Here is a 19,838-nt window from a genome sequence, read left to right on the forward strand (position 1 = left end):
TAATATGGTGCAAACTAGTTGATGAATGACCCCCCCCCCCAATTTGATCTGCAGAAATGGGGTGAGCATTTCTTTCCGCACACCTGAGCCTGTGGCTGACACCCCCTCTCTCGTTCCTCTGCTAGCAGATTCAGATACGTTCAGTGAACCCCCGTCTCAGAAAGGGATGGACCATTACCTGGACAGTCTGTTCGACCCTGTTTTGTCTTACGGGAATGGGGTGAGATAAACGTTCTACTTTATTTGTATTTGAAAAAAAAAGTTAAGTACCGTTGTGCATGAACTGTGAGCGAAGCAAGAGGAACACGCTCGCCTGTGTTATTTCGTGGCCCACTCTGGTAACCCCTTGAACACGGCTTGTGCTGTTTTGTCCTTTAACTTTGCGAGACACCTGATCTCTGAGGTGCATTGTGCGATTTCTGATCGCTTAGTGCCCGGCAGCTGGGATGTACAGTACAATATCCTCTTACACACACTGTCCCCTACAGAGAGGCATCCAGTTCATAACCAACACGCTCTTTCAAGGTGCAGATCCTCGTACTCTGTTGGGCTTTTTTTTGCACCCCATTTTTGTCTACATGTCTAGGAAGCAGGGGGTCCCTGGTGTTGAACCTCGTTTATTTCCGCTCCGGAGACCCCCTGTTTCCAAAAGAAATTGGTTAAAGTGCTTCCAAATGCTACTACTGCTCTGGGTGAAGGAGAGAAGTCTCTTGGTACGGAGGGGACAGGATATTGTCCCAGTTTATCTTGTGGGATTGGGAAATTGAAATAACTTTTTTTTTTTTTAACAGTCTATGTATAAAACGAATCTTCATCTCAAACTCCGAAACTGGGACCTTTGTCCGTAAAGAGACATTGAAAGGCTCCCCCAAATGATGATGTATCAAACGTAGATTTAGGTTCATTTAGAATCTCTGGCTTGAGCTAGTAGTATAGCAAGTGGTTATATGGGGCAATACGAAGAGTTATGGGGGGCAGTTATATGGGGCAATACGAAGAGTTATGGGGGACAGTTATATGGGGCAATAGGAAGAGTTATGGGGAGCAGTTATATGGGGCAATAGGAAGAGTTATGAGGGGGCCGCTATATGGGGCAATAGGAAGAGTTATGGGGGGCAGCTATATGGGGCAATAGGAAGAGTTATGGGGGGCAGCTATATGGCCCAATAGGAAGAGTTATGGTGGGCAGCTATATGGGGCAATAGGAAGAGTTATGGGGAGCAGTTATATGGCGCAATAGGAAGTGTTAAGGGGAGCAGCTATATGGGGCAATAGGAGTTATGGGGAACAGTTACATGGGGCAATAGGAGGAGTTATGTGGAGCGGTTATATGGGGCAATAGGAGGAGTTATGGGGAGCAGTTATATGTGGCAATAGAAGGAGTTATAGGGAGTGGTTACATGGGGCAATAGGAGGAGTTATGGGCAGCGGTTTTATGAAAGAATACGAGGAGTTATAGGGAGCGGTTATATGAGGCAATAGGAGGAGTTATAGGGAGCAATAGGAGGAGGTAGATGTAGGTGTTATATGGGGCAATACGAGGAGATATAGTGAGAGGTTATATGGGGTAATAGGAGTTATAGTGAGCGGTTATATGGGGCAATAGTAGGAGGTAGTGGGAGGGGTTTATAGGGAGGGGTTATATGGGGTAATAGGAGGAGGTAGAGGGAGAAGTTATAGTGGGCAATAGGAAGACATAGGGAGGTATGCAATTGTATGCCTTTCTTTGTGCCTTTTTTCTGTTTTTGGCATTATTTAAACTTTGTTTGCCAAAGAAATATGCATTAAATATATCACACTGCTAAATCTATTACATTAACTACATCATTCAATGATTCGCACAGTGAAGGGAGTACATAGAGTCCACTTGATACACTGTGTTTCTTGCATGCCTGTTACCTGAGCCCCTCTCTGTGCCCAGCAGACACTGTCTGTGTCAGAGATCCACTTTCAGCAGATGCACGCAAAGCCCACACATATCCTGCCTGGTTCTCATCCTCTGTCTGTAGGATCTGGAGAAGCTGACTGCCGTGTCCCAGAAGATGAAGGGAGGTGGAGGTGTCAGAGGGAGAGATGGCATTGAGGTGCCAGGAGACTCTAACGCGCCAGCTGAGGGGCCACACCAAACAGGTGAACACAGGGAGGAGACCAGGTGTCTGCGTTTGTGGCTTTAATCCCATTAATGCCACAAGAGTCAGCAAAAAATTCAGGGCACCCATCGGAGGCTGTGCCAAAATAATCAAGTAGCTTAATAGCTAAAAATAAATCATACTATATGGCTAACTTGGATCTAAACCAAACAATTAAGGAAATATAACATTTGTAGGCTACTTTTCCCAAATTAAGAATAGTTTGTAGCATTTTCTTGGGATATGGTTTACTCCTGTGTCCAGCTTGGCAGAATCCATTATCGGTAGAGACCAATGTAAAACCAGTTGGGAGAAGATCACAGACATTGCGAAGGGATAGGCTACAGATAAGAGCAGTGACATTCCGACTGCCGTACTCTTACCGACCAGCTCTGTCATTTGTAATGAAAAAGATTCCTGTCCTTCTTTTTTGTCCTTAAGGTTTGGAGCAAGCTATGTATGCTCATCAGCAATCATACATCAACCAGCAAGCCATGCTACTGGTAAGTGAGATATTACAGACGCATGAAATCAAAACTGTGCAGCCACAGTGTGGGCATTTGGGGGCAATATTAAGAGAGTATGGAAATGATATAAGAACTAGAAAAAAAGGAAAGACTGTCATTTACAGATCATTGCCCAGCTTCCATTTCTGATTGTACTGTACAGTTTCTGCATCTCAGTTTCATGTAATCCTCTTGCCGATGTTAAGGTCCCATAAACATCGTCTATATATCCATATGTACAGGCCCAGCAAATGACCATGCAGGCCATGGCTCTCCGGCAGCAAATGGTCAGGAATCCTTCCATTGAATCCTCACTGACCAAAAGCCCCAGACCCAGCATCAAGTCCCCACCCAGCCACTCCAGCTCTAACCGAGTAACCCCAGGGGTAGCTCCAATGCCCAGGACTGGGATGCCCTTCCAGGTAAAATTAAAGCACTCTCTTTGCAGCCTGAAGGTCACGATTATCCATCCCACTGATGAGAGATGAGTGATTGTCTGGGAAAGATTTACAATGGAGATAGATGCATAACAGAGATGCAATTTGGCAGGCTACACTTAGATTTACGACGGAGATGATATGGGCATATAGGCAGGGAAGAGGGAGGAATGGGGAAGGTAAAGGGCTCTTGCTACAGTCTAATGTGGTGGGGGAGATGATCTAAGGAGCATATAATGCATAGAGAACCAATATTTGCAGATGCAAGAGAAGAGCTCCTTTTGGTAAACACTTTAACCCAGTGTAATGAAGTGGTTGGGTGGTTAAAACTTCGTTTTTAATATCAAATCTATATTAGAAAAAGTGCAAAAAAAAGAAATGACTATTAGACAAAACACATAGACATCCGTGAAATGGTCGGCACACATTCATGTGTAGTGATTCCCACTATTTATACGTCGGCAGTATAACTTAGAAGTGGGGGTGTGTGTGGATCCGTTCACTTGGGATATACCCTAAGATGACCAAACTAGATAACCAAAACAAAAGTCCCAATACTTACCTAATAGTAACCCTGAAGGACTTGATGGGATGCAGTGGGGAACCAATGTTGGAGATTTACAGCAGGGATCAATAACCATGATATCCATGAACGTACCATGGTACATGTAGAGATACACGGATGCAGGTGTACGTCACATTAAGTTTCCTGCTTCACTTACAGAGGAGTACAGGGAATGGGTCTCCCCACAGGAGCCAGACATCTCCCGTCCATCATCAACCTGGTGAGGTTTCCTCTTCCGTCCTGTCTTTAAAGCAGCACTAATTCATTCTACAATAAATCTCTCTATATAACAAACACCTTTACATTCTTATTGCCAACATGATCTTATGTGTTATTTTGACATCACTGTATATTGAGAATGTGTTGCAATATGCAGATTAGGGCACTATTGCATGGAAACTCCCATCAACTTCCAATTAAGTCCTATTGACCCAATGAAGTCCTATTGACCCAATGAATAACCCCCCCATGTTTCTGCCATTACTGTGTGTACCAAGCGGCTGAGAGTCTGGAATTAATGTCTTCCATTAACCAGATATTTAATAGAACTTACATGATAAAACACATCAATGTTGTGAAAACTTAAGTATATTCTGCTTTGCTGTCATTTTATTTTGTCTGAGGGAGCTTAGCCATGTCATAGGGATAAAGAGAACAATTACAACCTTGCGAGGTACGCGTCAAGATCATGGAGTTGGTCCTAGTTATTTCTGAAGGGGGTCAAATGTCCAATGACTTGACCACAGAAAAGGGTATTGCTGTCTGTAACTCCCCGCTCCTTTTGCTGTAGGTCCTTCTAACCACTCCCGGATGGAAAATGTCGTCCATCACACCAAGGTGAATTCCGAACATTTCCCGGAGCCAACCCACAAAATTAAGGACATCATCAATCAGTACAAGCAGCCGGCTGGATCCAGGTCACCGGTACCTGCTGTGAGGTGAGCTTGGGATGCCAGGAACCTCTGCCAGGGCTGCCCTTTTACATTAACAATGAAGTCTTTATTTCTAAAGAATGTCAGAAATACACCGTGAATTCTACCCTGGGTTGCGAGTTTGAGTTTTGCTTTGTGCTCACAGGAAGGACCCAGGAAAAGTCTTCGGTAGGAAGATTGATCCCCATGAAGAGGCCATGAGGATCCTGAAGGGACAGATGTCCACTCGACCAGTTACTGGCATCAACCCAATATCCAATATGTCCTACATCCCCAAGGTAACAATGCCAGACTGCCCTGTACTAGGCAAGGAGGTAGAGGCAGGAGAAGGATGGACTTAAAGGTCTTTTTAGTAAGGAATACTGGAACCACCTACTTGTGACCTTCAACAAATCACCTTATCTCCCTGTGCCTCCAACACCAATAAATCGTTGGCAATTGCCAGTGGATATCACTGGTTGAGTTGGTAGGGTAATAGTTGAGTACACTATGTGCCCAGGCTGGTTCTGGTTAATTTCCTCATGTCCGGCCCTTGGCAAACCCTTTCTGGTTCTTCATTGTTTTTTAGGTTCCTAGAGACACCGTCGCTTTGGTGAAACCTGTCCCCAGCATCAAGACAAAGATACCTCCCTCACCTACACCCGTTAGCTTTGTCCGACCCACCGCACCATCCACAGGTAGGGTTAGGTGCCCATACAAGCTCGGAAAAGAGGGAATTCTTCAACCACCATATTTCTGCATGATATAGTGAAATTAATGCTACCTCGGGGTGTAGTAGTGCTTACAGAGAGGATGACCCCTTGCTCCAGATCTCCAGGGATGACCTCCACCAGTCCTGGTTTTATATCTCGCATTCTCTTACAGGAGAACTTGCTCTGAGCTCTATAGGGAACAAGACCTAAAACTTCAGGTGTGGACACCCTGCCTTCAGCATCTCTCCATATTGTATACAGTTACATAGTTGATCTACATTCTGATTGGGGGCGAGGTACTCATCCTATATTTATAATTATAGTGATCCAGAGGAAGCCAGTGAATCTATGAAGCCTACTTCTTCTGATACATTGTAAGCACACACTAGATGTAACATAAGCCCTTTCTGCCTCTGTGTCGCCATGTGTAGGGAACATGGGCCAAGGATCATTCTGTTTCTCCGTCACTGTTACCCTGCAGTGGGAAAGGACATGTTTGATGGGTCAGAGGCAGAGCTCGCTTCTACCTACTGTAGGGTCATACCGTTCTCAAGAAATCCTATTTCTCTTTCATCTGTGTCACCCTGCAAACTCGGCACGTGCCGAAGATCTGACACTGATGAAAGGGTGCCCCCCCTCCCTATAACACCCGCTGGGTCTCTCGCTTCTCCAGTGACGGTGTGCCGGGAGCTGTCCCAGGAGCAGGAACATATACAGACGCAGCTGCATCGCCAGTACAGTGAGGAGCACTACACGTACAGCGCTGTGCCCTGGAGGATATATCTCAGGAAGGAGGTGAGGAGGCGGGGAGCAGGAGGCGGGGAGCAGGAGGCGGGGAGCAGGAGGCGGGGAGCAGGAGGCGGGGATAAGAGCACACTTGGGAGGTTTATATATCACACTGCTGACACCAATACAATACAGTCGTGTAAAGTGATGGTCGGTGTATTAAGGTACTTTTTGTTGTTTGTTTTTAAACAAGAAGCAAAAAACAATAACAAATAGGGTGTGACTTAGGGGTGTAACTATATTTTTGGGGTACCCCTGCAAACATTTTGAAAGGCCCCCCTAAACACAAAATACTGGGGTCCCAATTTGAGCGCCTTGCGAGCAACCCCCATTTCTCACATACCTTGCTCTCTCATCCTCACACTCCCCCCTCTCATTCTCACTCTCCCCCCTCTCATCCTCACACTCCCCCCTCTCATCCTCACACTCCCCCCTCTCATTCTCACACTCCCCCCTCTCATCCTCACACTCCCCCCTCTCATCCTCACACTCCCCCCTCTCATCCTCACACTCCCCCCTCTCATCCTCACACCCTCCCCCCCTCATCCTCACACCCTCCCCCCTCTCATTCTCACACTCCCCCCTCCTCTCATCCTCACACCCCCCCTCTCATCCTCACACTCCCCCTCTCATCCTCACACTCCCCCCTCTCATTCTCACACTCCCCCCTCTCATCCTCACACTCCCCCCTCTCATTCTCACACTCCCCCCTCTCATTCTCACACTCCCCCTCTCATCCTCACACTCCCCCCTCTCATCCTCACACTCCCCCCTCTCATTCTCACACTCCCCCCTCTCATCCTCACACTCCCCCCTCTCATTCTCACACTCCCCCCTCTCATCCTCACACTCCTTCCCTCATCCTCACACTCCCCCCTCTCATCCTCACACTCCCCCCTCTCATCCTCACACTCCCCCCTCTCATCCTCACACTCCCCCCTCTCATCCTCACACTCCCCCCTCTCATCCTCACACACTCCCCCCTCTCATTCTCACACTCCCCCCTCTCATCCTCACACTCCCCTCTCATCCTCACACTCCCCCTTTCTCATCCTCACACTCCCCCCTCTCATCCTCACACTCCCTCCTTCTCATCCTCATACCCCCCTCTCATCCTCACACACCCCCTCTCATCCTCACACCCCCCTTCTCATCCTCACACTCCCCCTTCTCATCCTCACACTCCCCCTTTCTCATCCTCACACTCCCCCCTCTCATCCTCACACTCCCTCCTTCTCATCCTCACACTCCCCCCTCTCATTCTCACACTCCCCCCTCTCATTCTCATACTCCCCCCTCTCATCCTCACACTCCCACCCCCTCTCATCCTCACACTCCCCCCTCTCATTCTCACACTCCCCCCTCTCATTCTCACACTCCCCCCTCTCATTCTCACACTCCCCCCTCTCATTCTCACACTCCCCCCTCTCATCCTCACACTCCCACCCCCTCTCATCCTCACACTCCCCCTCATTCTCACACTCCCCCCTCTCATCCTCACACTCCTTCCCTCATCCTCACACTCCCCCCTCTCATCCTCACACTCCCCCCTCTCATCCTCACACTCCCCCCTCTCATTCTCACACTCCCCCCTCTCATCCTCACACTCCTTCTCTCATTCTCACACTCCCCCCTCTCATCCTCACACTCCCCCCTCTCATCCTCACACTCCCCCCTCTCATCCTCACACTCCCCCCTCTCATCCTCACACTCCCCCCTCTCATCCTCACACTCCCCCCTCTCATCCTCACACACTCCCCCCTCTCATTCTCACACTCCCCCCTCTCATCCTCACACTCCCCTCTCATCCTCACACTCCCCCTTTCTCATCCTCACACTCCCCCCTCTCATCCTCACACTCCCTCCTTCTCATCCTCATACCCCCCTCTCATCCTCACACACCCCCTCTCATCCTCACACCCCCCTTCTCATCCTCACACTCCCCCTTCTCATCCTCACACTCCCCCTTTCTCATCCTCACACTCCCCCCTCTCATCCTCACACTCCCTCCTTCTCATCCTCACACTCCCCCCTCTCATTCTCACACTCCCCCCTCTCATTCTCACACTCCCCCCTCTCATCCTCACACTCCCACCCCCTCTCATCCTCACACTCCCCCCTCTCATTCTCACACTCCCCCCTCTCATCCTCACACTCCCACCCCCTCTCATCCTCACACTCCCCCTCATTCTCACACTCCCCCCTCTCATCCTCACACTCCTTCCCTCATCCTCACACTCCCCCCTCTCATCCTCACACTCCCCCCTCTCATCCTCACACTCCCCCCTCTCATCCTCACACACTCCCCCCTCTCATCCTCACACTCCCCCTCTCATCCTCACACTCTCCTCTCATCCTCACACTCCCCCTTTCTCATCCTCACACTCCCCCCTCTCATCCTCACACTCCCTCCTTCTCATCCTCATACCCCCCTCTCATCCTCACACACCCCCTCTCATCCTCACACCCCCCTCTCATCCTCACACTCCCCCTTCTCATCCTCACACTCCCCCTTTCTCATCCTCACACTCCCCCCTCTCCTCCTCACACTCCCTCCTTCTCATCCTCACACTCCCCCCTCTCATTCTCACACTCCCCCCTCTCATTCTCACACACCCCCCTCTCATCCTCACACTCCCACCCCCTCTCATCCTCACACTCCCACCCCCTCTCATCCTCACACTCCCACCCCCTCTCATCCTCACACTCCCCCCTGTCATCCTCACACTCCCCCCTCTCGTCCTTACACCCCCCTCATCCTCACACTTCCTCCCCTCTCATCCTCACAGTTCCCCCCCTCTCATCCTCACACTCCCACCTCCTCTCATCCTCACACTCCCACCCCCTGTCATCCTCACACTCCCCCCTCTCGTCCTTACACCCCCCTCATCCTCACACTAATTTCTGTAAGTTCTAAATTCGGAACCTGCTGGGCAGAATGGAGCATTCTGATTGGCTAGTTGTCACAATCATGATATATAGTTGGAAATGGATGAATGAAAAGCTTTCGCCTCCCTTTGCAGGTTTTCTACCCCAGAGACAGCTTCAATAACCCTCTGATCCTGGATCTCATCTTCAGACAGGTAAGGCTCAGTTTGTATCTTCCATCGTCAGCGTAATCTACAAATGTCCCCTGAAGGCTGTTTATTTGTCAAGGAGAAAGTTCTTCATAGATACAATTATAGTTTTACAAGTTTTCCAAACCTCACAGATCTCTTCTTCACATGTACAGAACTTTCCAAGCCTCACTGGTCCCTTCTTCACATGTACAGAGCTTTCCAAACCTCATAGATCTCCTCTTCACATATATAGAGCTTCAAAACCTCACAGGTCTCTTCTTCACGTTTACAGAGCTTCCCAAACCTCACGTCTCGCCTTCACGTGTACAGAGCTTCCCAAACCTCACAGGTCTCTTCTTCACATGTACAGAGCATCCCAAACCTCACAGGTCTCTTCTTCACGTGTACACTGCTTCCCAAACCTCACAGGTCTCTTCTTCACATCTACACTTCTCTAACCAATACGGCTTTGCAATGCATTGCTGGCCTCTCTGGCAACGAAGGGCTTAGGCAACGCAGCAAAGCACCTAGAGTTGGGATACCTCCAGATATTCTCACCTGTACATATCCATGTCCCATATTCTCATTCTCATTGTGTGTCGTTTCTAACCATATCCCTCTCTTTATCTCCTAAGATCATCAACGACACTCGCTCGGAGAGCTGCATCAGGATCACCAAGGAGGAAAGACTGACCATGAGGTCCCTGCTAGGTGAGGGGTGCTGGTAACACACCATGATGCAGAAAACTGTTCATCTCAAGCCAAGATGTTATACTGTAGCAGGAGTGGAAGGCGATTCTAAGGCCCAGATCCAGGAAAGTGGGCTAAGCTTCAGCAGGCCCGGCCCTCATTCTTTTGCATGGCAGTAAAGGTGTGCTAAAGCTTAGCACTCGTTTGTGGATCTGGGCCAAAGTGTCATGTTCCATGTAGTTTCTCAAGGTGCGTTGGGTTGAACTTTGGGCTAACCTTGGGTCACCAATGGGTTTGCTCTGTCTGACTTAAACAGGTCTGGTAACCAGTTAAGTGTCACCCATCGCACAATAACATCCATTCTATTACAGTTTCAACACGATAAGCGTTCTATTGACCAGATATGAGGATAGCACAACGTTTTGGGGATCTGGGCCCCTTCATCAGGTTGATACAGGGAAGGAGTGAGATATGATGTGCTTCTACTACTAGTGCAAGGATCTCTACGCAGAACCTGTCTGCACCATCTTTGAAGAACTGTAACCCAGCATACCCTGTACTCACATGTCCCCACTTTGAAACAGGACTGGCTCCATATTTGTTCAGGGTTGTAAAGTTATTGCAGCAGCTTTGGGAGAGCAACGGTGTGCATGGAAGTAATAGAACATCGGGACTGAGAGGAAGGGCGAGTCTGAAGTTCACTTCCTTATACTTAAATCATGATATCCCGGCTCGTAACTAGTAACAGAATACCGTCCACAGAGCAGTATAAAGAAGAGTCAAACATTGAGTCTCGTGTTTAATTAGCACGCGGTTCTCTCGTGTAGATGAATACAGACTGGACTCCATCAATGCCATAGCTGATGAGCTTGTGAAGAAGACGATTGTCACAGCTGCCAGAGAGGAGTTGGAGGTGTATTTCTCGCGGCTCTTCCCAGCTGCGGTAAGACGGGGGGCAAAAGAGACGGACAATTGGTAACATGACCTACACACCTTCACCAGTGACTGTACTTCTGTCTCTTCTGTGTCCCCTGTTTAGGGCAGTGTGGGCACTGGTGTTCAAATCCTTGGGGTGTCACACACTGGAATTAAACTTCTCAAGCTGTTGAAGAGTGGGGGTTCATCCCCAGGGCAGCTCCGGGTCCTGAGAAGTTACAGGTAGGATGTGCTGGGCAGGTCACAGAAGTCTACATTTACCCTTTAGGACACTATGTTTTTTTTTATATTATAAAATATATTATGCAGCCATACATATAATAGTAAACAGAGAAGCCCCAATGCACCTCCAATGTGACAAATTATTTCATTAATTTCTCATAAGTATGGGTTTAGTTCAATCTTTTTGTCAAAAACATGTTAAGCCTTCAACCACATCAAGTGTGTATATATATATGTATATATGTATGTGTGTGTATATATATATATATACATACATACATACATACATACATACACACACATGTTCCAATGTTTACCCTATCAGACATACATATGTCCCCATCACCATGCCACCGACAAGACTAAATCCAGAGACCTGACCCCAACCCCCACCAACCAAGCAAGCTCTCAATGCACCTAACCCATAACCCGACCATAATGTTCCCACCCCCGCCCACCAACCAAGCAAGCTCTCAATACACCTAACCCATAACCCAACCATAATGTTCCCACCCGGCCCACCAACCAAGCAAGCTCTCAATGCACCTAACCCATAACCCGACCATAATGTTCCCACCCCCGCCCACCAACCAAGCAAGCTCTCAATACACCTAACCCATAACCCAACCATAATGTTCCCACCCGGCCCACCAACCAACCAAGCTCAATGCACCTAACCCATAACCCAACCATAATGTTACCTCCCCTGCCCAACACAAAGACATCTTCACAATGACTCTATGCCCATCACATGAAATGTTCCACATGTAACCCCACCATTGTTTTACTAACTAATGCACTGCACCCAGGATAAGGGCGCTACACAAATGTTGTTATAAATAAATATAATCTGATAGTAACCCATTAAGTAAGGCGTTTCATGGGACACCCTCATGCTTTCCATCCTCCCTCTGCAGTCACACAGACATTATGTACGTCACCATCCTCTCCAAGAACATGCTGGAGTTAAACCTGACCAATGAGAAGCTCATCCTCTTCTCCTCGCGGGCCAGGCAGGTGAAGAGCATGATAGACTGCTTCCTAGTGGAGCTGAAGAAGGTAAGAGGGGAGCTGTGTGTGAGATCAGACCAGCGCTGCATCCTCTCCGTCCTGTTTGGCTCTAACACCCTCTCCTTCAGACGTAGAGCTGATGAAGGTCCTTATGGACTGAAACGTTGGCACTATGTATGTTTATACAATACATAGGTAACATTTTGACCATCATAAGTGCTCTCAGAATTTTGCCCTATAAAATGCAGAAATGATCAGATGCTGTACTCCATGCACTCAAACAAAAAGCTACTTATTATAGTCTAATAATTTATTACAAGCATGAGCAACGTTGTTGCCAGGATGCAGCACTTAGGGAAATCCTCTTTCAGACGGCGGCCGCCGCGTTGGTTCAGTTACAATGTGCAAAGTAATCGAGCTCTTCAGTGGTAGGTGATAACTTTTTATTTGGACTAATAGAATATATTTTTAAGACGATTGAGGAGCAATTCCGTCTTTCTCAGGCCACGCAGACTGGTCTATATATTGTCACCCGTTAAAAAAAGCAGAGCGTATAAAGATCGGGTGGAACGAGGCAGAGAGGAAGCCACAAATCCTGCAATCAGTACACGTCGATCCATTTGTTGCTGGGTTTTGTCCTAGTTTTGCAGCTGGCAGATTTTCAGACATAAAATCCTGGTATTTTTTAGTACGAAGCACAGGGTAGGAATATAAAGTATACATTTCTGCTCAAAGATGTCTTCTGTCTACCCCTATTGTACCTAAAGCCCTCTCCCGCCTTAAACCTTTCTCACTGACTGCCCCACACCCCAGGAATGCCCTTCCCCTCAATACCTGGCTTGCACCCTCTCTATCCACCTTTAAGACCCACCTCAAAACACACCTCCTTAACGAAGCATATAGGTAGCTCTGTTTCTGGTACTTTACACCTCATACATAAAGCTTGGCCCCCTGCAGACGCACTTACCAGAACGCCCTTCTCCTGTCTCTGTACGTTCTTCCTACCTACCAATTAGATGGTAAGCTCTTCGGGGCAGGGACTCCTTTACATATTGTTACTTCTATGTCTGACATGCTTATTCCTGTTATGTCATGTATGTTACTGATGTAACGTGCTATGCACACGGATGGCTCCACACGCCGGCACACTGCACCGGGACATCTATTACACCGTAGCATTGCCCTGAGCCCTGACTTGGCAGCGGCTCTGACTACCTTCATGGCCAGAAAATAACCTCCGGTTGTGTTTCTTGTCCCAGGATTCAAACTACGTTGTTGCCATTCAGAATTATGTGACGGAAGAAAAGAGTTCCCTGAGCTTCCATAAAGGGGACGTCCTCCGCTTGCAGCCTGTGGAGGGGCTGGGAGAAGGTCAGCGATGAATGTGTCGTGTGACGATGAGGAGGAATGCAGGGGCAGGGTTACAATGTATCTGGTGATGGGCCAGTACAGGTTAGAGCAGTGTTTCTCAGCCAGGGTGCCGGGGTACCCCAGGGTGCCGCGACCCTCGGCCAGAGGTGCTGCGGCCCCAGCGGGAAAATTCAGCTGGTCAGCGGGAACGTCCCGAGATGCCTGGAGATGTAGAGGCTGCGATCCACCTCTCCTCTCTCAGCCCGGCACAGAGGAGAGGAGCGGTCACAGGGGCCCGTCTTGGGGTGAGGCGAGCATGGCGGCCGCCTTGGGCCCCGCGCCTTCGGGGGCCCCGCGCTCCTTTCTCTCCGTCCTCCTGTCGGCGCCGGGATCCAATTTTCACCCGATAGGAGGGGGAAGGTGAGGGAGGGGGCCCCACATCTCCTGCTCTCTCCTCCGGGCGGGCGGGAGATGGATCGCAGGCACCGATAGGAGGGGGAAGGTGAGGGAGGGGGCCCCACATCTCCAGCTCTCTCCTCCGGGCGGGAGATGGAGCGCAGGCACCGATAGGAGGGGGAAGGTGAGGGAGGGGGCCCACATCTCCTGCTCTCTCCTCCGGGCGGGAGATGGAGCGCAGGCACCGATAGGAGGGGGAAGGTGAGGGAGGGGGGCCCCACATCTCCTGCTCTCTCCTCCGGGCGGGAGATGGAGCGCAGGCACCGATAGGAGGGGGAAGGTGAGGGAGGGGGCCCACATCTCCTGCTCTCTCCTCCGGGCGGGAGATGGAGCGCAGGCACCGATAGGAGGGGGAAGGTGAGGGAGGGGGCCCCACATCTCCTGCTCTCTCCTCCGGGCGGGCGGGAGATGGAGCGCAGGCACCGATAGGAGGGGGAAGGTGAGGGAGGGGGCCCCACATCTCCTGCTCTCTCCTCCGGGCGGGCGGGAGATGGAGCGCAGGCACCGATAGGAGGGGGAAGGTGAGGGAGGGGGCCCCACATCTCCTGCTCTCTCCTCCGGGCGGGCGGGAGATGGATCGCAGGCACCGATAGGAGGATGGGGAAAAGGGAGAGGAGGAAGTGCGGGGCCTGCGGACCGGCAAAGAGAGGTGTGTGTCTGTGTGTCTGTGTGTCTGTGTGTGTGTGTGTGTGTGTGTCTGTGTGTCTGTGTGTCTGTGTGTCTGTGTGTCTGTGTGTCTGTGTGTCTGTGTGTCTGTGTGTCTGTGTGTCTGTGTGTCTGTGTGTGTCTGTGTGTGTGTGTGTCTGTGTGTGTGTGTGTCTGTGTGTGTCTGTGTGTGTCTGTGTGTGTGTCTGTGTGTGTCTGTGTGTCTGTGTGTCTGTGTGTCTGTGTGTGTGTGTGTGTCTGTGTGTGTGTGTGTCTGTGTGTCTCTGAGTTAGTTTGTGAGAGGGGGCTTACCTTTTCCCGGAGCGGGCCGCCTCCGGTAGTGTCGTGTTGCCATGGTGACCGACATCCAATGACTCTGTGACGTCGTATGATGACACGTTGCCATGGCAATGTGACGTCACGTGCTGCCGTGATGTTACGACTCTGCCGGAGGAGGACCAAGTCTTGTCAAGGTAGGTCCCCTTAACTTGTTTTAGGGGGGCTCACTGCCAGCGTGCCGCCAAGGCCCCACAAATCCTAAGACCGGCCCTTCTGAATGGGACATTTGGTGGCGCCCACCCCATCGCTGCGTGAGAAGGGGGATAAATGTGGGTGTGTTGAGTGATGTGAGGGTGAATGTGGGTGTGTTGAGTGATGGGAGGGTGAATGTGGGGTGTGTGGGGACAGTAGAGGGTGGGTGTGTTGGGCGTGCGCTTGTGAAAATGAGAGTGAGTGTGTAAGATGGGAGGAGTGCGGTCTGATGAGCCGAGGTGGCCCGAGATGTGACTAAATCCTTCAGGCGTGCCCCTGCTCCAAAACCGCTGAGACCCACTGTGCATTGCCAGGGGGTAGTGCTGGGGGAGACGGGTGTGTGGGGGGTGTGAGACGGGGTGTGGAGGGTGTGAGACGGGGTGTGTGGGGGGTGTGAGACGGGTGTGTGGGGGGTGTGAGACGGGGTGTGTGGGGGGTGTGAGACGGGGTGTGTGGGGGGTGTGAGACGGGGTGTGTGGGGGGTGTGAGACGGGGTGTGTGGGGGGTGTGAGACGGGGTGTGTGGGGGGTGTGAGACGGGGTGTGTGGGGGGTGTCAAATACTTTGAATTGGGAATTTTCTTTACTAAATGCGATGTTGCTTTTGGTGCAAAATTGGGGGGAAAAGACATGCCATACTAGCCTTTTTATACCTGCGTTGAAAGTCACGCTGCGACAACTCCCACGCTGCGACAACTCCCACGCTGCGACAACCCCCACGCTGCGACAACTCCCACGCTGCGACAACTCCCACGCTGCGACAACTCCCACGCTGCGACAACTCCCACGCTGCGACAACTCCCACGCTGCGACAACTCCCACGCTGCTACAACTCCCACGCTGCGACAACTCCCACGCTGCTACAACTCCCACGCTGCGACAACTCCCACGCTGCGACAACTCCCACGCTGCGACAACTCCCACGCTGCGACAACTCCCACGCTGCGACAACTCCCACGCTGCGACAACCCCCACGCTGCGACAACACCCACGCTGCGACAACTCCCACGCTGCGACAACTCCCACGCTGCGACAACTCCCACGCTGCGACAACTCCCACGCTGCGACAACTCCCACGCTGCTTTCCCACGCTGCGACAACTCCCACGCTGCTTTCCCACGCTGCGTTCCCACGCTGCGACAACTCCCACGCTGCGACAACTCCCACGCTGCTTTCCCACGCTGTGACAACTCCCACGCTGCGACAACTCCCACGCTGCTTTCCCACGCTGCGACAACTCCCACGCTGCGACAATTCCCACGCTGCTTTCCCACGCTGCGACAACTCCCACGCTGCTTTCCCACGCTGCGACAACTCCCACGCTGCGACAACTCCCACCCTGCGCTAACTCCCACCCTGCCTGATCACGCTGCGCTAACTCCCACCCTGCGCTAACTCCCACCCTGCGCTATCTCCCACCCTGCGCTAACTCCCACCCAGCGCTAACTCCCACCCTGCGCTAACTCCCACCCTGCGATAACTCCCACCCTGCGCCAACTCCCACACTGCCTTCCCACGCTGCGCTAACTCCCACGCTGCCTTCCACGCTGCGCTAACTCCCACGCTGCCTTCCACGCTGCGCTAACTCCCACGCTGCCTTCCCACGCTGCACTACGGATCCATGGACAGGACAAAGCAATGGCTGCGTTGTCAGAAAGAAAGTGGTGTATTTGGAGGAACTGAAACGCGGCACTCAGGATTTCGGTGGGTTTTCTTGGCATGCTTCCTGCTGCCAGTGCCCCTCTCACTGTGCTTCTATCTCTGCTCCCTTGTGTGTGCCTCTCTCTCTGCGCTCCTCTCTCTCTGCGCCCCTCTCTCTCTGCGCCCCTCTCTCCGCGCCCCTCTCTCTGCACCTCTCTCTTTGTGCCCCTCTCTCTGCGCTGTGTGGTATTATCAGTCTGTTCTCTATCATGGTTTACCTCCTGCATGCAAGGAAAGGATTTAACCCTGTAGGTGCCAGAGGACTCCTCAATGCCTCGCAGCTCAATAAATTGCTGGCTTCTCTGGCAGTGAAGGGATTAATCCCTCCTCTCTCTCTGATCTCGTGAATGTGTTTCTTATTAAATGAGCTCCCTGCTAAAGAACCAAGAGAGAAAATAAATAAAAGTAATTCTTATAAATACCCAGCACTTCAAATACAAATTATCTCTAGATATTTAATTGTTCTATTCTAAAATCCCCCAAACATATCTAATCAATCTATTATTTTTACCATCCCGTGCAGAAGAATTGTTTATTAAATGGTAAACAGGAATAAGATAAGATAGCAACCATCATGGCCAAGCGCTGCCATCTACTGCCCTTACTCCCTCACCTGCTGTCTCTGTAACTCTCCCAACATAGCACTTAGATTGTAAGCTCTCCGGGACAGGGATTTCCTTTCCTAGTGTCTGATATTGCTTGTTGTACTTATTGTATTATAATTCCCTGCACTGTATTGTCTCTTTTGTAAAGCGCTGGGTACACTGTGGGCGCTATATACATACAGATGGTGACATCAATAAAATATCACAGGCTTACTAATTACTAATACTAATAATAAAAATGAATGACAAGCATGCAATGTTTAATATGTAAGTTGAAATCCCCAGGACAATAGTCTTAGCCAATCAGATTGCTCCATGTCTGAACGTTCCATGTATGGGGCATTTCTATTGACCAGTAGGGTCTTTGGAGAATGGTGCATTCCTATTGGTTAATCCAGGGGGGTGCAAACTTTTTTCCCTGCGCCCCCCTGCCGGCTGTCCCCTCACTCCCGCGCCCCCCCCCAACCCCAATTTACCCTCGCACCGGCGTAATGACGTCACGTTGCCATAGCAACGTGACGTCACATGACCTCGCAGCGTCATTTTGCCGCCGCGTTGCCATGGCGACGCCGGGAGGAAGCCGCCGGAGCCACGGGTAAGTATGGTTTACAGAGGCCCTGCAGCTCCCCCGGCACTTAATTTAAGTGCCTTCGGGAAGCGCGCGGGGCCTCTGTAAACCCCGCGCCCCCCGTCGGCAGTCTCGCGCCCCCCCTGGGGGTCGCGCCCCACAGATTGCGCACCGCTGGGTTAATCTATGGTTTATGATACATGCTATCAGTGCTGAATACCCTCAGCCCAGCCCCTCCTCCCCTGGAGGAAGCATTCTCATTGTTACTGGTACCCAAGACGTCTTGTTCCTTACAGGTTGGAGGTTTGGAGCCACCCATGGCCGTGCTGGCCTCTTCCCAGCAGAATGTGTGCAGCCCGTGGCAGCCCCAGACTTCATCCACCTCCCAGCTGACAGGAAAGAAGAGCCACGGAACAGGCAGGGACGAGCGGCGGCCTCAGCCGCCGTGGCTGTAGCCGTGGCATCCACAGCAGTGGCTCACGAATTCGACAAGAAGACAGATGTAAGTTCCACCTGTGTTTCTCGGCCACGGTCCGCTTCTCGCACGTGTGCCTCGCTGCTGCTGTTACACGTGTTACTGAGACTTCCATCCATCACACACTGAGAAGAAACAGCCACATCATTAGAAATGTTAATAAAGCATAGTAACGTTATGTCATTCATAAATAAACATTCCCAAACCTATGCAATATTATCAGAATCATTAAGAAAACCGATGGGTAAAAAAACTGCAACATAACATTTTTTCATTCCTTTGCACTTTTTCCTCTGCACCCCTCGGCGGGGAGACGGTCCCATGCTTCTACTGTCCTGCTACCGGAAAATTACTTTCTTGCCTTTCCTCTGAGTCACCCCATGTTCTTTGTGTTGCTGTACAGTATCAGTACACTGTAGGTGTTTGAAAGTCCCTATCATACCCCCCCTCTCGCTGCGCGCCTCTCTCTCTCTCTCTGTGCCTCTCTCTCTCTCTCTGTGCCTCTCTCTCTGTGCCCCTCTCTCTGTGCCCCTCTCTCTCTGCGCCCCTCTCTCTGCGTCTCTCTCTCTGCGCGCCTCTCTCTCTGCCTCTCTCTCTCTGTGCCTCTCTCTCTGTGCCTCTCTCTCTCTCTCTCTGCCTCTCTCTCTGTGCCTCTCTCTCTGTGCCTCTCTCTCTGTGCCTCTCTCTCTGTGCCTCTCTCTCTGTGCTGTGTGGTATTATCAGTCTGTTCTCTATCATGGTTTCCCCTCTGCATGGAAGGAACGGATTTAACCCTGTATGTGCCAGAGGACTCCTCAATGCCTTGCAGCTCAGTAAATTGCTCAGCTCGAGTATCTGCAGAAAGTTCTCCTCGTGACCCCGTTCCCCTTTCTCCCCCAGGTTTCTCCCACTCCCAGTGAATATGCAGAGAGCTTGGAAGAGTACACGGACACTGCGACATCTGAGATTATGTTACAGGGAAGTCAGTATAACATGCTGGAGTTTGCTAAGAAATACTTCCGGGAGGCGCAGAAGAAGACGACACAAGTACAAGATGATCAGACAAAGTCTTCAGGGTATAATATAATACATTGTATTTCGAAACGTTCTATGGTTTATCTGTGATGTCACATAACTGTGTCCTGTGACGTGTCATAACTGACCTGTGACATCACCACTGTGACCTGTGACATCACCACTGTGACCTGTAACGTCGCATAACTGTGACCTGTGATGTCAACTGTGACCGTTGCCATTTAACCTCACAAACTATTTGTGCATGTGCAAACCAAAGTAAATAGTATACAGGCAGTCCTCGGTTATCCAACAGAATCCGTTCTGGAAGTAGCGTTGGATAGTGAAACCGTTGTAAAGTGAGTCCCATGTTAATCAGTGGCGGGGAGCGTTGGATAACACATTCAGGCGTCGGATAACGCATTCCGGCGTCGAAAAACGGCCCATATGTGTGCATTGTAAAGCGTTGGATATGCCTTTCGTTGTAAAGTGAAACGTTGGATACCGAGGACTACCTGTAAAGATGGAACTGGCAGAGATGTCCCTGACAT

The 19,838-nt window shown here is 50.6% G+C and overlaps 1 protein-coding gene across 6 annotated transcripts in view; it reads left to right on the top strand.

Moving 5' to 3' along the window:
* The window catches only part of MYO15A (myosin XVA), a 159,920-nt gene that overhangs the window by 116,345 nt on the left and 23,737 nt on the right, over positions 1-19,838 (top strand). For 4 of the 6 annotated variants that reach the window (XM_075565895.1, XM_075565890.1, XM_075565892.1 and 1 more), the window contains exons 33-50: positions 126-220; positions 2,010-2,130; positions 2,571-2,632; positions 2,878-3,057; positions 3,797-3,857; positions 4,428-4,575; positions 4,715-4,847; positions 5,138-5,246; positions 5,935-6,056; positions 9,071-9,130; positions 9,742-9,817; positions 10,624-10,739; positions 10,836-10,954; positions 11,872-12,013; positions 13,225-13,336; positions 16,575-16,649; positions 18,116-18,321; positions 19,174-19,349. In XM_075565895.1, coding sequence (XP_075422010.1) covers positions 126-220; positions 2,010-2,130; positions 2,571-2,632; positions 2,878-3,057; positions 3,797-3,857; positions 4,428-4,575; positions 4,715-4,847; positions 5,138-5,246; positions 5,935-6,056; positions 9,071-9,130; positions 9,742-9,817; positions 10,624-10,739; positions 10,836-10,954; positions 11,872-12,013; positions 13,225-13,336; positions 16,575-16,649; positions 18,116-18,321; positions 19,174-19,349 — 2,113 coding nt within the window. The remainder of the gene's footprint in view (positions 1-125; positions 221-2,009; positions 2,131-2,570; positions 2,633-2,877; positions 3,058-3,796; positions 3,858-4,427; positions 4,576-4,714; positions 4,848-5,137; positions 5,247-5,934; positions 6,057-9,070; positions 9,131-9,741; positions 9,818-10,623; positions 10,740-10,835; positions 10,955-11,871; positions 12,014-13,224; positions 13,337-16,574; positions 16,650-18,115; positions 18,322-19,173; positions 19,350-19,838) is intronic. The other 2 variants (XM_075565891.1, XM_075565894.1) reach the window with 2 other exon arrangements.

The sequence above is a fragment of the Ascaphus truei genome, chromosome 11 (genome assembly GCF_040206685.1).
Source record: "Ascaphus truei isolate aAscTru1 chromosome 11, aAscTru1.hap1, whole genome shotgun sequence".
NCBI lineage: Eukaryota > Metazoa > Chordata > Amphibia > Anura > Ascaphidae > Ascaphus > Ascaphus truei.